Source organism: Dendrobates tinctorius, unplaced genomic scaffold (genome assembly GCF_039654945.1).
Source record: "Dendrobates tinctorius isolate UK_male_01 unplaced genomic scaffold, ASM3965494v1 ptg000022l, whole genome shotgun sequence".
Taxonomy (NCBI): Eukaryota; Metazoa; Chordata; class Amphibia; order Anura; family Dendrobatidae; genus Dendrobates; species Dendrobates tinctorius.
This window is the reverse complement of record NW_027361690.1, coordinates 34,082,405-34,097,621: the sequence shown is the minus strand read 5'-3', so window position 1 is coordinate 34,097,621 and position 15,217 is coordinate 34,082,405. Positions and strand designations below refer to the sequence as shown.

General features: G+C 41.7%; 1 protein-coding gene across 1 annotated transcript in view; it reads left to right on the top strand.

The window, feature by feature from the left end:
• IL16 (interleukin 16) overlaps nt 1–15,217 on the top strand; it is a 184,120-nt gene that overhangs the window by 153,336 nt on the left and 15,567 nt on the right. Inside the window, exons 15-16 of the mRNA XM_073568576.1 lie at nt 850–1,897; nt 13,953–14,142. Of these exons, the coding sequence (XP_073424677.1) occupies nt 850–1,897; nt 13,953–14,142 (1,238 nt within the window). The remainder of the gene's footprint in view (nt 1–849; nt 1,898–13,952; nt 14,143–15,217) is intronic.

The window sequence follows — 15,217 nt, the reverse complement described above, 5'->3', positions numbered from 1 at the left end:
GGTATGCAAATCGCCACGGTCCTGTCCGATGGGCGTGGCTTAGTCGGCTTTTCCCCCCTCGGCTTGCAGAGCGTAATCGTCATCTGTGAATATCACAGATAACGTTGTTTGCGCATTCAAAAAGGCCTCCAGCGCCCGCGCAGTATGCTTTGCACAACTGTGGGCCAAGAATATAAGCGGTACTGCGCATGCTCCGGTATTTTCCAGCACGGTCTAGGCCCCGGAAGTGTCTCCTGCATGTGAAGACTTCCGGGGCATAGACCGCGCTGGAAAATACTGGCGCATAAGCAGTACCGCTTATATGCTTCACCCACAGTTGGGCAAAGCATACTGCGCAGGCGCCGGAGGCCTTTTTGAATGCGCAAGCGCAGCAAACAACGTTATCTGTGATATTCACAGATGAAGATTATGCTCAGCAAGCCGAAGGGGGGGGGAGCCGACTAAGCCACACCCATCGGTCCGGACTGCAGCAATTTGCATACCTCTTCACCAAGATAACAAAGGTATTTTTGCATCAAAGGTGCGGGGTCGGGGGGGGAATAAAAAATCCTAAAAGAATCCTTATGGGATCTTTACATGATATCACTAAAAAGGGGTGACAGATTCCCTTTAAGGAGAAAGGCTGACTTAGCTATTGAACTGAGCCAGAAACCCAGATACAGTCATTGTCGAAAATAATAGGAAACTGGACCTGACAGGACCAGGTAAGGGGGCTAAAATAGGACCATCCAAGCATCCCATATCATAACATAAAGTACATGCATATCATAAAATATATAGTATACTTTTTGCAGCTGGACAACCCCTTTTTAACATAATTATACAATTAATTTTACTTATGTTCTATAGGAAATCCTCGTGTATCACATCACAAGCCATTATTGAGGCGACAGGCCCGTGTTGATTACAGCCTTGATACAGCTCCAGAAGATCCTTGGGTCAGGATATCTGACTGTATTAAAAATTTATTTAGTCCCATATTATCAGAAGACCGTAATCTAATGGATCTTGATGGAAGAATTAGCACAGGAGTGGATAGTTCATCTGCTGCTCAACAAGACCATGGGCAGCCACTAGCTCAGGGTATGGAATGTGGCTCCCACACATGCAGAAATGAAGACGTTGGGAACTTGAAGAAAGGACCACCAGTCGCACCCAAGCCAGCTTGGTTTCGTCATAGTTTAAGAGGGTCTAAGAATGTAGACAGAACATCACAGAATGCCTCTCTCGTTAAACCCAGGGAAACCAGTAACAATGTTAGACCACAAATTTCCAATAGGGCATCATCAATCAAACAGAAAATAAGTTCATTTGAAACTTTTAGTACACCACAGCCACCAGTAAAAGTGAACGATAAGCCCAATGCTCGATATCCATCCCAACAGGAAGAGACTGTTAACAAGGAATTAGAAGTAGAATGTGTTACTGTTTCATTCAATAAGGTCACTGTTAACTCAGTAGAAAGTCAAATAAAAGAAATTAGTGATCCACTGACAGCGTCTCCTGTAGACAAGCATGGAAATAGCGAGTCGCACTCTCCGCCAAAGTTACTGAGTATAAGACGAAGTAGCAGTACCAGTAATGAATCACATCACCATTCTTCCTATACGGAGCTCGCTGAGCCTTTACCACTGAAAACTCCAAGTCAAAGATCAAAGAGTTATCCTCTGACCTCCACGCCATCCATTGATAACAGCGGGATATCAGAGAACTGCAGCAAAATATATTCTATAAGCAACCAGGTGTCTTCTGCCCTGATGAAATCCTTGCTGGCCTTCCCTCAGTCGCCATGTGTACAGGGAAGCGATATATGGCAATTTGAGTCCACTGCTGGAGGAGAAAGCGCATCAGGTTCATCAAATGAGAATCAACATTTGGACACAGGATTTTCTGTAAAGTAAGATAAGCTGTTAAATGGTTACCGTATATAATGCAGTAAGTGTGTAATGTCTTGTACTGATACCTGTAATAATACATTTGTCATGATCTCTGGTATTCAAAGCATCAGAAATCTCGATATCCCTGTCATTAGTATTGTGGACACCATTCATAACTGACAATACAAATTAGGAAAAGATTCATAAGCCCACTCTGTGGCGTTTCTATACCTAGACATATGCACACAGTATAGTATTGGCTATAAATGAAGGTTGGGAGTGACGGTCAGGGATTTTTAATTATTTCTAGTAGAGAGTGTTCTACATTCTGCTTACCCCAATGATCCCATTATCACCAGACTCCCCTGGGAACATGATATAAGCATTCTTTTCTCCAAGCATAGTGCTACTACACAGTTGTGCACATGCCATTGTATGGGTAATGAATTATTTGTATCATTTTGGTGGATATGTTTCAACTTTAGTCCTATTATTTCTACAATGAGTGCATTGGGTTATGATTTCTATATAAAAAGTAAAAAGTAATGGATCATTCGAGTTTTAAAATATGAAATTGTGTCCATGTGCTTAGGAGGAGGCATTGGGATTATCCTAATTTGGTTACATAAAGCTATGTCCAATGATAACATTAAGAGTCGTACTATTACCCTATATAAAGTGAAGGTGTTCTCTTGTATTATGTCCTGTGTGCTTGGAAGATACCAGTTCTCATTTCAGAGATCCAGCTACTGTGAGAAGTATTACGAGCAATACTCCATGGGAAAAAGATGCAAATTAACTCTGTTCCAAAAGGAAGAAAACTCTGTGTAGTGCCACCTATAGGATAGCTTTTGACCCAATAAAGTAGCACTTGGAAATTTTTCTCATTGCACCCCCAAAAAGCCATCAGTAATGTTTGTAAAGTGTGTGCATATCAATATTTACCCGTTGCTGTTATTTGCAGTTTTCAGCGCTGCTTTGGTGCTCTCCTGTATCATGTCACCGCAGCTATGACATGTTGGTTCACACAGCAGACCAGTAGTGCCTTTCCTAATATAAGCCTATGAGAGCCTGAGCCTCATAAAATTATACTGAGAAAGTGACTTGAGGTCCACATAGAAGATGTGTGAACCAGCTGGTCACAGTTGCAGTCACATGATGCAGAAGAGGCCTGGAGCCACGCTGGAAACAGCAGAAGACAGCGATCGGTAAGTATTTTATAGCACTCACTGTACACACATTACTGATGGCTAACAGATGGGGCAATAAAAAAAGTATTAGATTGTTCCTTTAAAGAGACTTGACAGTGATGTTTTTGAGATCTTACTCCACATTATCACAGAGCACAGTACTAGTTGGCTGGCTGAGATACCTTTCACACAGCTCTTGTAGGGTTCTAGATATATGAAAGCTGGTTATAAGTAATGTACAACTAACTTTAAACTATATGACTGGCAGTGGGGATAAATGGCTGCGCGAAGCCCTGTTATAGAGCTCTGGTGCAGCCATTCCTTATCCAGACCACACTATGGGTATGGTGGCATACAGCATGCTTCTTGGTGTGCAGGCTACTAACAGTTAATGACAGTTCCCTACATTTTGCCTAAATCAGCAGGATCTCTGCTGTTTTTGTTGTTTTGGCTGTAATATAAATTTGCTTACAAAACAAAAAAAAAGGGGTTTCATGTAGCTTATATGTGGTTTGCATGAGCAGGTGGTCAAGAATCTATAAAGACTTTTTAAAATTTTCACTGAACACATATCAATAACAATACATTATATTCCCCCTACATCATGTAGTTTATAACTTATAAGAATATCTCCAATACCTTCTCTGATTCTGAATATATATTATTAGTGTTGAGCATTCCGATACTGCAAGTATCGGGTATCGGCCGATACTTGCTGTATCGGAATTCCGATACCGACTTCCGATATTTTTTCAATATCGGAAGTCGGCATCAGAATCGGAAGTTCAAAGTTGATTGACAGCCTGACGTCATCATGATGCGCGGTGTGTGCGCATCATGATGCGCCGTCATTTCGGGCCTTCCGGGGGTCTCTGCCGGCCTGCCGGGGGGCTGTGTGGACTGCCCGGGGTCTGTACCGGCCTGCCGGGGGGCTGTGCCGGCCTGCCGGGGGGCTGTGTGGACTGCCCGGGGTCTGTACCGGCCTGCCGGTGGTCTGTGCACCCTGTGGGGGTCTGTACCGGCCTGCCAGGGGGCTGTGCCGGCCTGCCGGGGGGCTGTGCTGATGTCCGGGGGTCTGTGCAAGCATCGTCCGATGGGACTATAAGTCCCATCTGGCGATGCCTGCTAACATGACAGTGATTGACACATTAGCCAATGATGGGACAGTAGTAGTCCCATCATCCGGCTAATGTGTTAAATGTTAAAAAAAAAAATACTACATACATACTACATGCATGCTACATACATACTACATGCTACATACATACTACATATATACTACATGCATGCTACATACATACTACATGCTACATACATACTACATATATACTACATGCATGCTACATACATACTGCATGCTACATACATACTACATACATACCACATATACTACATACATACTACATGCATACTACATGCTACATACATACTACATATATACTACATGCATGCTACATACATACTGCATGCTACATGCATGCTACATACATACTACATACATACTACATGCTACATACATACCACATATATACTACATACATACTACATACAATACATTCATACAATACATACATAGACATACAGTACATATAACATAGAGTAACATACTTACCAATACTTGTCACATTGTTCCCCGAAGCCATTGTCTTTTACGGAATAAATATTAACATAACAAACCACAAAAATACTCACCCATGATCCGAAGCAGTCCACGAGTGTGTCCCACAACGATCTTGGGTAGAGAACTGCAGCATCAGCTGATGCTGCCGTTCTCTACGGGCTGCAGGAATCCAATGACGGAAGGTAGGTATCCTTCCGCACTGTATTCCTCCACCACTTAAAAAAAAAAAGTCCCTAGTCTCACTTTATGCCATTGCTGCGTGGGAAATTCCCACGCAGCAGATGCTGCAGTTCTCTACCCAAGATCGTCGTGGGACACACTCGTGCACTGCTTCGGATCATGGGTGAGTATTTTTGTGGTTTGTTATGTTAATATTTATTCCGTAAAAGACAATGGCTTCGGGGAACAATGTGACAAGTATTGGTAAGTATGTTACTCTATGTTATATGTACTGTATGTATTGTATGAATGTATTGTATGTAGCATGCATGTAGTATGTATGTAGTATGTATGTAGTATGTATGTAGCATGTAGTATGTATGTAGCATGCATGTAGTATGTATGTAGTATGTATGTAGTATATATGTAGCATGTAGTATGTATGTAGCATGCATGTAGTATGTATGTAGTATGTATGTAGCATGTAGTATGTATGTAGCATGCATGTAGTATATATGTAGTATGTATGTAGCATGTAGTATGTATGTAGCATGCATGTAGTATGTATGTAGCATCATGTAGTATGTAGCATGTATGTAGTATGCATGTAGTATATATGTAGTATGTATGTTACATGTAGTATATATGTAGTATGCATGTTGCATGCATGTAGTATGTAGCATATATGTAGTATGCATGTAGTATATATGTAGTATGTATGTTACATGTAGTATATATGTAGTATGCATGTTGCATGCATGTAGTATATATGTTGTATGTATGATGCATGTAGTATATATGTAGTATGTATGTTGCATGTAGTATATATGTAGTATGAATGTAGCATGTATGTAGTATGTAGTATGAATGTAGCATGTATGTAGTATGCATGTTGCATGTAGTATATATGTAGTATGTATGTTACATGTAGTATGCATGTTGTATGTATGTGGGAAATTCCCACACAGCAATGGCATAAAGTGAGACTAGGGACTTTTTTTTTTTTAAGTGGCGGAGGAATACAGTGCGGAAGGATACCTACCTTCCGTCATTGGATTCCTGCAGCCCGTAGAGAACGGCAGCATCAGCTGATGCTGAAGTTCTCTACCCAAGATCGTCGTGGGACACACTCGTGGACTGCTTCGGATCGTGGGTGAGTATTTTTGTGGTTTGTTATGTTAATATTTATTCCGTAAAAGACAATGGCTTCGGGGAACAATGTGACAAGTATTGGTAAGTATGTTACTCTATGTTATATGTACTGTATGTCTATGTATGAATGTATTGTATGTAGTATGTATGTAGTATATATGTGGTATGTATGTAGCATGTAGTATGTATGTAGTATGTATGTAGCATGCATGTAGCATGCAGTATGTATGTAGCATGCATGTAGCATGCAGTATGTATGTAGCATGCATGTAGTATATATGTAGTATGTATGTAGCGTGTAGTATGTATGTAGCATGCATGTAGTATATATGTAGTATGTATGTAGCATGCATGTAGTATGCATGTAGTATGTATGTAGTATGTATGTAGTATGTATGTGGTATGTATGTAGCATGTAGTATGTATGTAGTATGTATGTAGTATGTATGTAGTATGTATGTAGCATGTAGTATGTATGTAGCATGCATGTAGTATATATGTAGTATGTATGTAGCATGTAGTATGTATGTAGCATGCATGTAGTATGTATGTAGTATGTATGTGGTATGTATGTAGCATGTAGTATATATGTAGTATGCATGTTGCATGCATGTAGTATATATGTAGTATGTATGTTGCATGTAGTATATATGTAGTATGAATGTAGCATGTATGTAGTATGTAGTATGAATGTAGCATGTATGTAGCATGTAATTTTTTTTTTTTTTTTTTTTTACATTCAACACATTAGCCGGATGATGGGACTACTACTGTCCCATCATTGGCTAATGTGTCAATCACTGTCATGGTAGCAGGCATCGCCCGATGGGACTTGTAGTCCCATCGGACAATGCCTGCACAGACCCCCGAAGCCTGCACAGCCCCCCGGCAGGCCGGCACAGCCCCCCGGCAGGCCGGCACAGCCCACCGGAGCCTGCACAGACCACCGGCAGGCCGGCACAGCCCCCGGCAGGCCGGCACAGCCCACCGGAGCCTGCACAGACCACCGGCAGGCCGGCACAGCCCCCCGGCAGGCCGGCACAGCCCACCGGAGCCTGCACAGACCACCGGCAGGCCGGCACAGCCCCCGGGGCCTGCACAGCCCCCCCGGCAGGCCGGCACAGCCCCCCGGCAGGCCGGCACAGACCACCGGAGCCTGCACAGACCCCCTGGCAGGCCGGCACAGCCCCCCGAAAGGCCCGTACAGACCCCAGAGAGGCTGTACAAGGCAAAAACAGGGTTTTTCTTATTCCGATACCGGAAGTCCCATAGACTTGAATGGGACTTCCGGTATCGGAATCGGCGATACCGATACTTTTTTTTAAGATCGGCCGATCCATTCTGATCCGATACTTTGAAGTATCGGACGGTATCGCTCAACTCTATATATTATACATATATATTTATAACATACTTAAATGTAAATATATACATAATTATACTTTACATTTTGGCAGTTAAGATCTGAAACAGAAATCTAGAGGTAAATGCTACTTGTGAATTTATTTATTTTTTTACAAGGACCTTAAAGTGAATCGGTCATTAGGATCAACCCTCCTAGGCCATCTATATGGGCATGTAGGTCATAGAAAACAGAATAAAATGATACATTGATATCTGTGATCCGATGTCTTATTTCAGAGAAATCCATGCTTTTCTTATATCTAACTGAGCTGTTCAGGACTATGGGGTGGACACTGATTTGCATGAGAATCTGCCTCCAGAGATTAGTATAAATAAAAGGGAAGTTACCAGTGTGAAACATGTAACTAACACAGAACAGCAGAACTGAACTTTATCTCCTTACAAACACATTTTTTGCAGCTCTTGGGCTCTGCTGTATTGCAACAACACTGCAGATGTGTCAGGTATAATCACACACAACTCTGCAGTGAGATCAGGAGAGCAGAGAGCAGCCATTACACATCACTCTGGTAACTGCCCTTCATTAATGGAAAACAGCAAGAGAACAACAAGGTTTACCCGTACAGGCCTCCAAACAAATGCGTCAGGATGCAGTGGACCCATATAATAAAGATGGCAACACAGGTGCAAGAATACCAATCAAGCAACTGCTCGCAGCCTACCAATACATGGAGGGGGCGGTTGCCTGGTATGTTGATGCACAAAACAACTTGTATGCGGCGCTGTTCACACTAAGGCCATGCACAGCATCCAGGCCAGCCTAGTACCAACACCCTTCTATTAGCTCAGGCGGGCTGCCCAGCGCTAACAAAATGCATGCCGTGTAAACAGACACCGCAGTTTACAAGACCAAATGGGCCCAGCTGCACCCCGAATAAAAAGTGCAAAAAATACATTTAAAAAAAAAAAATGTGGAGTATTAGCTGATATTTTGGCCAAAATACGTGAGCCCGTAACCTACTGTGCTGTATTAGTAACTGCCCTTCATGTAAAATAATCTTTGGAGGCATATTCTCATGCAGATCAGTGTCCTCTTTATAGCCTGGAAGAGGTAATTAAGGCTGGGTACATATTGCGTTCCGGTGCTGCGTTTAACGCGGTCTGCAGCATCCGAAGGTCCGTTACTGCTAATGTAGATGAAGCATCTGCGCTAGCATGATCGCATAATGTGACCCAAAAAAGGCAGTTGCGCTAGCGCAGTCCGTTTAAAGCATACGTTGAACGGACTGCTCTAAGGCAATCTGAACCTGGCCACATATAAGAAAAATATGGATTCCTCTGTAATAAGACCTCAGATCGTACATATCAAGGTATATTGTGTTCAGCTTCTTATGTCCTACATGCTAATATAGCCGGCTTAGGAGGGACGATCCAACTGACAGATTCCTTTAACTGAGATCCACTTGCTACTTCCCAGTTATAATAACATGTAAGAGAGAGACCTATGCTGCAGTGAGAAGATTCCAAGTGGTTGTACACATCTCTGCTGCTTGAATTCCATTAGAAAAGTACCATAAAAATTTGCAACAACGATATTGTTCACTTAGGTCAGATAATCTGTTTTTTTTACTTAATGTGTTGGTATAACGTAGTGTAATAAAGCCAAATAGAACTAAAGAAATCTTCAGGGTATTTCACTGTTTAAAAAAATGTATGTTTTAGGTTGAAGCACCTAGAATTTGTCCAATCTTAAATGGGTTTTGCAATTATACCGATATATGGCTCAAATAATTCTGTTGGATATACTTACATTTTTTAATATAATTATACCCTACTGATGATTTCTGGGTACACAGTGGCATGTGGTAGCATCTATGTGAAAGGAAATGTACATAGCTCTCTATGTAGATAAAACCAGGGTACCGACCCATTGCTATGCTCTCTGGGATCAACACTAAATTATGATTGAGAACAAGACAAGTTTACTGAGCTATGATGAGATAATCTTGGACAACCAGTTTATAGTACTCCTGGTCATTGGGATGACTAAGGTTAAAATGGGAAGTGTAACAGCTCTTAATCTAGGTTTTCTTAAAATCACAGGATAGTTGTGTATGATTGCTGGGACCTCCACCAATCACAATTACACAGGTACTGTGTTCTCCGTTTGAATGGAATCATGGTAGAACATGTGCGCTGCCGCTCAATGCAAAGTCAATGGGACTGGCAGCAATAGCTAAGTACAGAGCTCTACTATCTCTGTAAGTGCCATAGAGATAAAGGGAGCCTGTCAGCAGAAAAATGCTATTAACCTGCAGACATGGAATTACTCTGCAGGCTAATAACATTACTAACCTGTCCAGGGCCCGCGCTTAGCTAAATGCTGTGGGAAGAAAATCAACTTTATCTTCACCAGCAGTGTTTGGGTTTGAGTCACTGGTGCGGAGCTGGCGTGGGTTTAGTCAACTCTCTGAGCGAAAAGCGTGGTGGCTGTAATAGCTCCCACACCCTGATTGACAGCCTGCCGCAGTATAGATTCAGTCTCAATCGGGGACGGGGTGCGGGCACAACGGCCGCTCTGTAAACTCAGAGTAGTGACTGAACCGGCGCTGCTCCGTGACTGAAACCCAAACACTGCCGGTGAGAATATAGTTCATTTTCTCCCTGCAGTGTTCAGGTTAGTGCGGGCACCGTCCAGGTTAGTAATGCTGGTAACCTGCAGAGTAACCCCATGTCAGCAGGTTAATAGCTTTTTTGTGGTGACAGGTTCCCTTTAAATGTAGTGGCAATCCACATGGTTGACAGCTACCCTATTGAAAAAGGCAACACAATATTTACCCTTGTTCTTGCTACTGGTGGAGGTCCCAGCATTTGCACATCCAGCAAACAGACACTTAACACCTACAGTGGGGAAAAAAAGTATTTAGTCAGTCAGCAATAGTGCAAGTTCCACCACTTAAAAAGATGAGAGGCGTCTGTAATTTACATCATAGGTAGACCTCAACTATGGGAGACAAACTGAGAAAAAAAAATCCAGAAAATCACATTGTCTGTTTTTTTTTCATTTTATTTGCATATTATGGTGGAAAATAAGTATTTGGTCAGAAACAAGCAATCAAGATTTCTGGCTCTCACAGACCTGTAACTTAGAATCATAGAATCATAGAATCATAGAATCGTAGAGTTGGAAGGGACCTCCTGGGCCATCTGGTCCAACCCCCTGCTCAAAGCAGGATTCGCTAAATCATCCCAGTCAGATGTCTGTCCAGCCTCTGTTTGAAGACTTCCATTGAAGGAGAACTCACCACTTCTCGTGGCAGCCTGTTCCACTCATTGATCACTCTAACTGTCAAAAAGTTTTTTCTAATATCTAATCTGTGTCTCCTCCCATTCAGTTTCATCCCATTGCTTCTAGTCTTTCCTTGTGCAAATGAGAATAAAGTTGAGCCTTCTACAATGTGACAGCCCTTTAGATATTTGTAGACAGCAATTAAGTCTCCTCTCAGTCTTCTCTTTTGCAAACTAAACATTCCCAAATCCTGCAACCTTTCCTCATAAGACAGGGTTTGCAGACCGGTCACCATTCTGGTCGCTCTTTTCTGAACTTGCTCCAGTTTGTTGATGTCTTTTTTAAAATGTGGTGCCCAAAACTGGACACAATATTCCAGATGAGGTCTGACCAAAGAGGAGTAGAGGGAAATAATGACTTCACGTGATCTAGACTGTATGCTTCTGTTAATACATCCTAGAACTGCATTTGCCTTTTTTGCTGCTGCATCACACTGTTGACTCATATTCAGTCTGTGATCTATTAGTATACCCAAGTCTTTTTCACATGTGCTGTCACTTAGCCCTATTCCTCCCATTCTATTTATGCTTTTTTCATTTTTATTGCCCAGATGTAGTACTTTGCATTTCTCCCTGTTAAAGACCATTCTGTTAGTTACTGCCCACTTCTCCAGTTTATTTAAATCTTTTTGAATCCTCTCTCTCTCTTCTCTAGTATTAGCTATCCCTCCTAGCTTTGTGTCATCAGCAAATTTAATCAGTTTACCCTCAATTCCTTCATCTAAATCGTTGATAAAGATGTTGAACAATACAGGGCCCAGGACAGAGCCCTGTGGTACCCCACTTGAGACATTCTTCCAACTGGATGTGCAGCCATTTACGACCACTCTTTGGGTCCGATCACTAAGCCAGTTATGAATCCACCTAACAGTTGCCTTGTCCATTCCATACTTAGTCATTTTTTCAATAAGGATTGTATGAGAGACTTTGTCAAATGCTTTGCTGAAGTCAAGATATACTATATCTACAGCATTTCCTTGATCCACCCAATCAGTGATACCGTCATAGAAGGAAATTAAGTTAGTCTGACATGACTTATTAGTTACAAACCCATGCTGACTCTGTTTGATCACTTCATTCTTATCCAGGTATTGACTTACATGTTGTTTAATAATTTGTTCAAAGATCTTTCCTGGTATAGAAGTCAGACTCACCGGCCTATAGTTGCCTGGGTCCACCTTCTTCCCCTTTTTGAAGATAGGAACATTTGCTCTTCTCCAGTCTTCTGGCACTTCTCCTGTTCTCCAAGAATTTTCAAAGATTATGGAGAGTGGTTCAGAAATTTCTTCTGCTATCTCCTTCAGTACTCTGGGGTGTAATTCATCTGGACCTGGAGACTTGAATTCATTTAGGTTAGCTAAGTGTTTCCTCACTATCTTTCTGTTTATAGATATCCTGGATTCTTCTATTCCCTTAATAGGACAGTGAATAACAGTTGGTGTTACATTTCCTTTCTGAGAGAAAACAGATGCAAAATAGGAATTTAAAAGTTCAGCCTTCTCAACATCCTGTCTTACCATTTCATCATTTTCATCCTGTAAAAATCCTATAGCATCTTTGACTTTTCTTTTACTTTTGACATATCCCCAAAATCCTTTATTATTGCTTTTGACATCTCTTGCAAGCCTCAATTCATTTTCAGCTTTAGCTAATCTGATTTGTGCCCTGCAGATTCTGCAGACAGCATTATATTCTTCTTTAGATATGCCTCCCTCTTTCCATTTTATAAACATTTTTTTCTTCCTTTTTAGCATGTGCTTAACTTCTTCTTTAAGAGTCTCCTCTTTCCTCCACTCATTACCTGTAGTAATGGCACCTGTTTAAACTTGTTATCAGTATAAAAAGACACCTGTGCACACCCTCAAACAGTCTGACTCCAAACTCCACTATGGTGAAGACCAAAGAGCTGTCAAAGGACACCAGAAACAAAATTGTAGCCCTGCACCAGGCTGGGAAGACTGAATCTGCAATAGCCAACCAGCTTGGAGTGAAGAAATCAACTGTGGGAGCAATAATTAGAAAATGGAAGACATACGAGACCACTGATAATCTCCCTCGATCTGGTGCTCCACGCAAAATCCCACCCCGTGGGGTCAGAATGATCACAAGAACGGTGTGCAAAAATCCCAGAACCACGCGGGGGGACCTAGTGAATGAACTGCAGAGAGCTGGGACCAATGTAACAAGGCCTACCATAAGTAACACACTACGCCACCATACTCAGATCCTGCAGTGCCAGACGTGTCCCACTGCTTAAGCCTGTACATGTCCGGGCCCGTCTGAAGTTTGCTAGAGAGCATTTGGATGATCCAGAGGAGTTTTGGGAGAATGTCCTATGGTCTGATGAAACCAAACTGGAACTGTTTGGTAGAAACACAACTTGTCGTGTTTGGAGGAAAAAGAATACTGAGTTGCATCCATCAAACACCATACCTACTGTAAAGCATGGTGGTGGAAACATCATGCTTTGGGGCTGTTTCTCTGCAAAGGGGCCAGGACGACTGATCCGGGTACATGAAAGAATGAATGGAGCCATGTATCGTGAGATTTTGAGTGCAAACCTCCTTCCATCAGCAAGGGCATTGAAGATGAAACGTGGCTGAGTCTTTCAACATGACAATGATCCAAAGCACACCCCCAGGGCAATGAAGGAGTGGCTTCGTAAGAAGCATTTCAAGGTCCTGGAGTGGCCTAGCCAGTCTCCAGATCTCAACCCTATAGAAAACCTTTGGAGGGAGTTGAAAGTCCGTGTTGCCAAGCGAAAAGCCAAAAACATCACTGCTCTAGAGGAGATCTGCATGGAGGAATGGGCCAACATACCAACAACAGTGTGTGGCAACCTTGTGAAGACTTACAGAAAACATTTGACCTCTGTCATTGCCAACAAAGGATATATCACAAAGTATTGAGATGAAATTTTGTTTCTGACCAAATACTTATTTTCCACCATAATATGCAAATAAAATGAAAAAAAAAACAGACAATGTGATTTTCTGGATTTTTTTTCTCAGTTTGTCTCCCATAGTTGAGGTCTACCTATGATGTAAATTACAGACGCCTCTCATCTTTTTAAGTGGTGGAACTTGCACTATTGCTGACTGACTAAATACTTTTTTTCCCCACTGTATCCTCTTGATGTGATTCTGGGAAAACTGTAATTTTTTTATGTTACCAGCTTCTGCCATAATCGGGAACTGTTCCACTCAATAATGCAGCTAATGATATTACCTCTTTTCAAAGCCTTTCTGAACTGAAGGGGTATGGAGTGGGGCAGCCAGAAAAGGAACAAGAAGAAAAGATCTGTGGGCAGACCCTTTCTCTGCCATCTATAGCTGGGAGTGCAGGCCAATCTGTTATCTCTCTACTTCCACTTGAAGAATTAACACAGCTAATAGAGGAAGTTAAAGGACTGGATGAGAAAACACTGAAGGTAACTTTGGTTACGTCGTTCTCTCATTTTTCTATTATGGTATGGTGTCTTTTAGTGATGACTGATGAGCGAATTTGTTCGGAAACCGATTACCAAACATAAATTTGGCACGAATATGGCATATTTGGATTTGTGATCGGAAACACGAGCAAAATTTTATAAAATCGGTAAATCGGTAACATTTGGTAGAAGTGTGGGAAAATATTTGTGTTGCCACAAAAGTATTTTCAGCACTTTAGCAGCGATAATGGTGGTGTATCATGAGCGTTTGGCACGTGTTTGATGATGGGAGGGGGTTTGCAGAGCTCAGAGGTGCCGCGTTCTTGTAATCAGTAATTTTTTTTCCCTAACTTTATGTGTGCACATTGCGGCTAGCCAGTCAGGGCGCAGGAAACACCCACAATGTCCTGAAACAACGGCATGTGTCATTAGCTGCTGAAATCACATGTCCCGCTCCATATAAATAGCAGAAATCTTGTTTTAGCGCCATTTTGACACTGTAAAATTCAAAAAAATGCTTGCTTAAATTAGTTGTCCAACGGCTCCTACAAAAAAACTAATTCTTTAAAAGATACTTTATTGTCAATTCTTAAAAAAGAGAAAAATCTCTCTCAAGGCACAAACAAACACACACTAATCAATTTTTTCAAAAAGATCCAGCTCCTTCCAATAAATGGTATTACCACGTCAGGTAGGAAAAAATGGACGCCATTTTGCGTCCAAGAAGGTGCCAACTCCCGCTGTTAGGTAGGGATTAAGTACAGGGCCCCATAGGGTCAGAATAGAGTATATATTCCTACCTGAAGTGGTAATACCATTTATTGGAAAGAGCTGGATCTTTTTGAAAAAATTGATCAGTGTGTGTTTGTTTGCACCTTGAGAGAGTTTTTTCTCTTTTTTAAGAATTGACAATAAAGTATCTATTAAAGAATTAGTTTTTTTGTAGGAGCCATTTTGACACTGTAACAGCGGAGATAGGCTGCTTCTGACACTGGCACTGTTAACAGCAAGATTTTAGCTAGTCAGTTAGGCGGCTGTATATCAGTCAGATAGTGTAGGTAGCTACTGTCCAGTG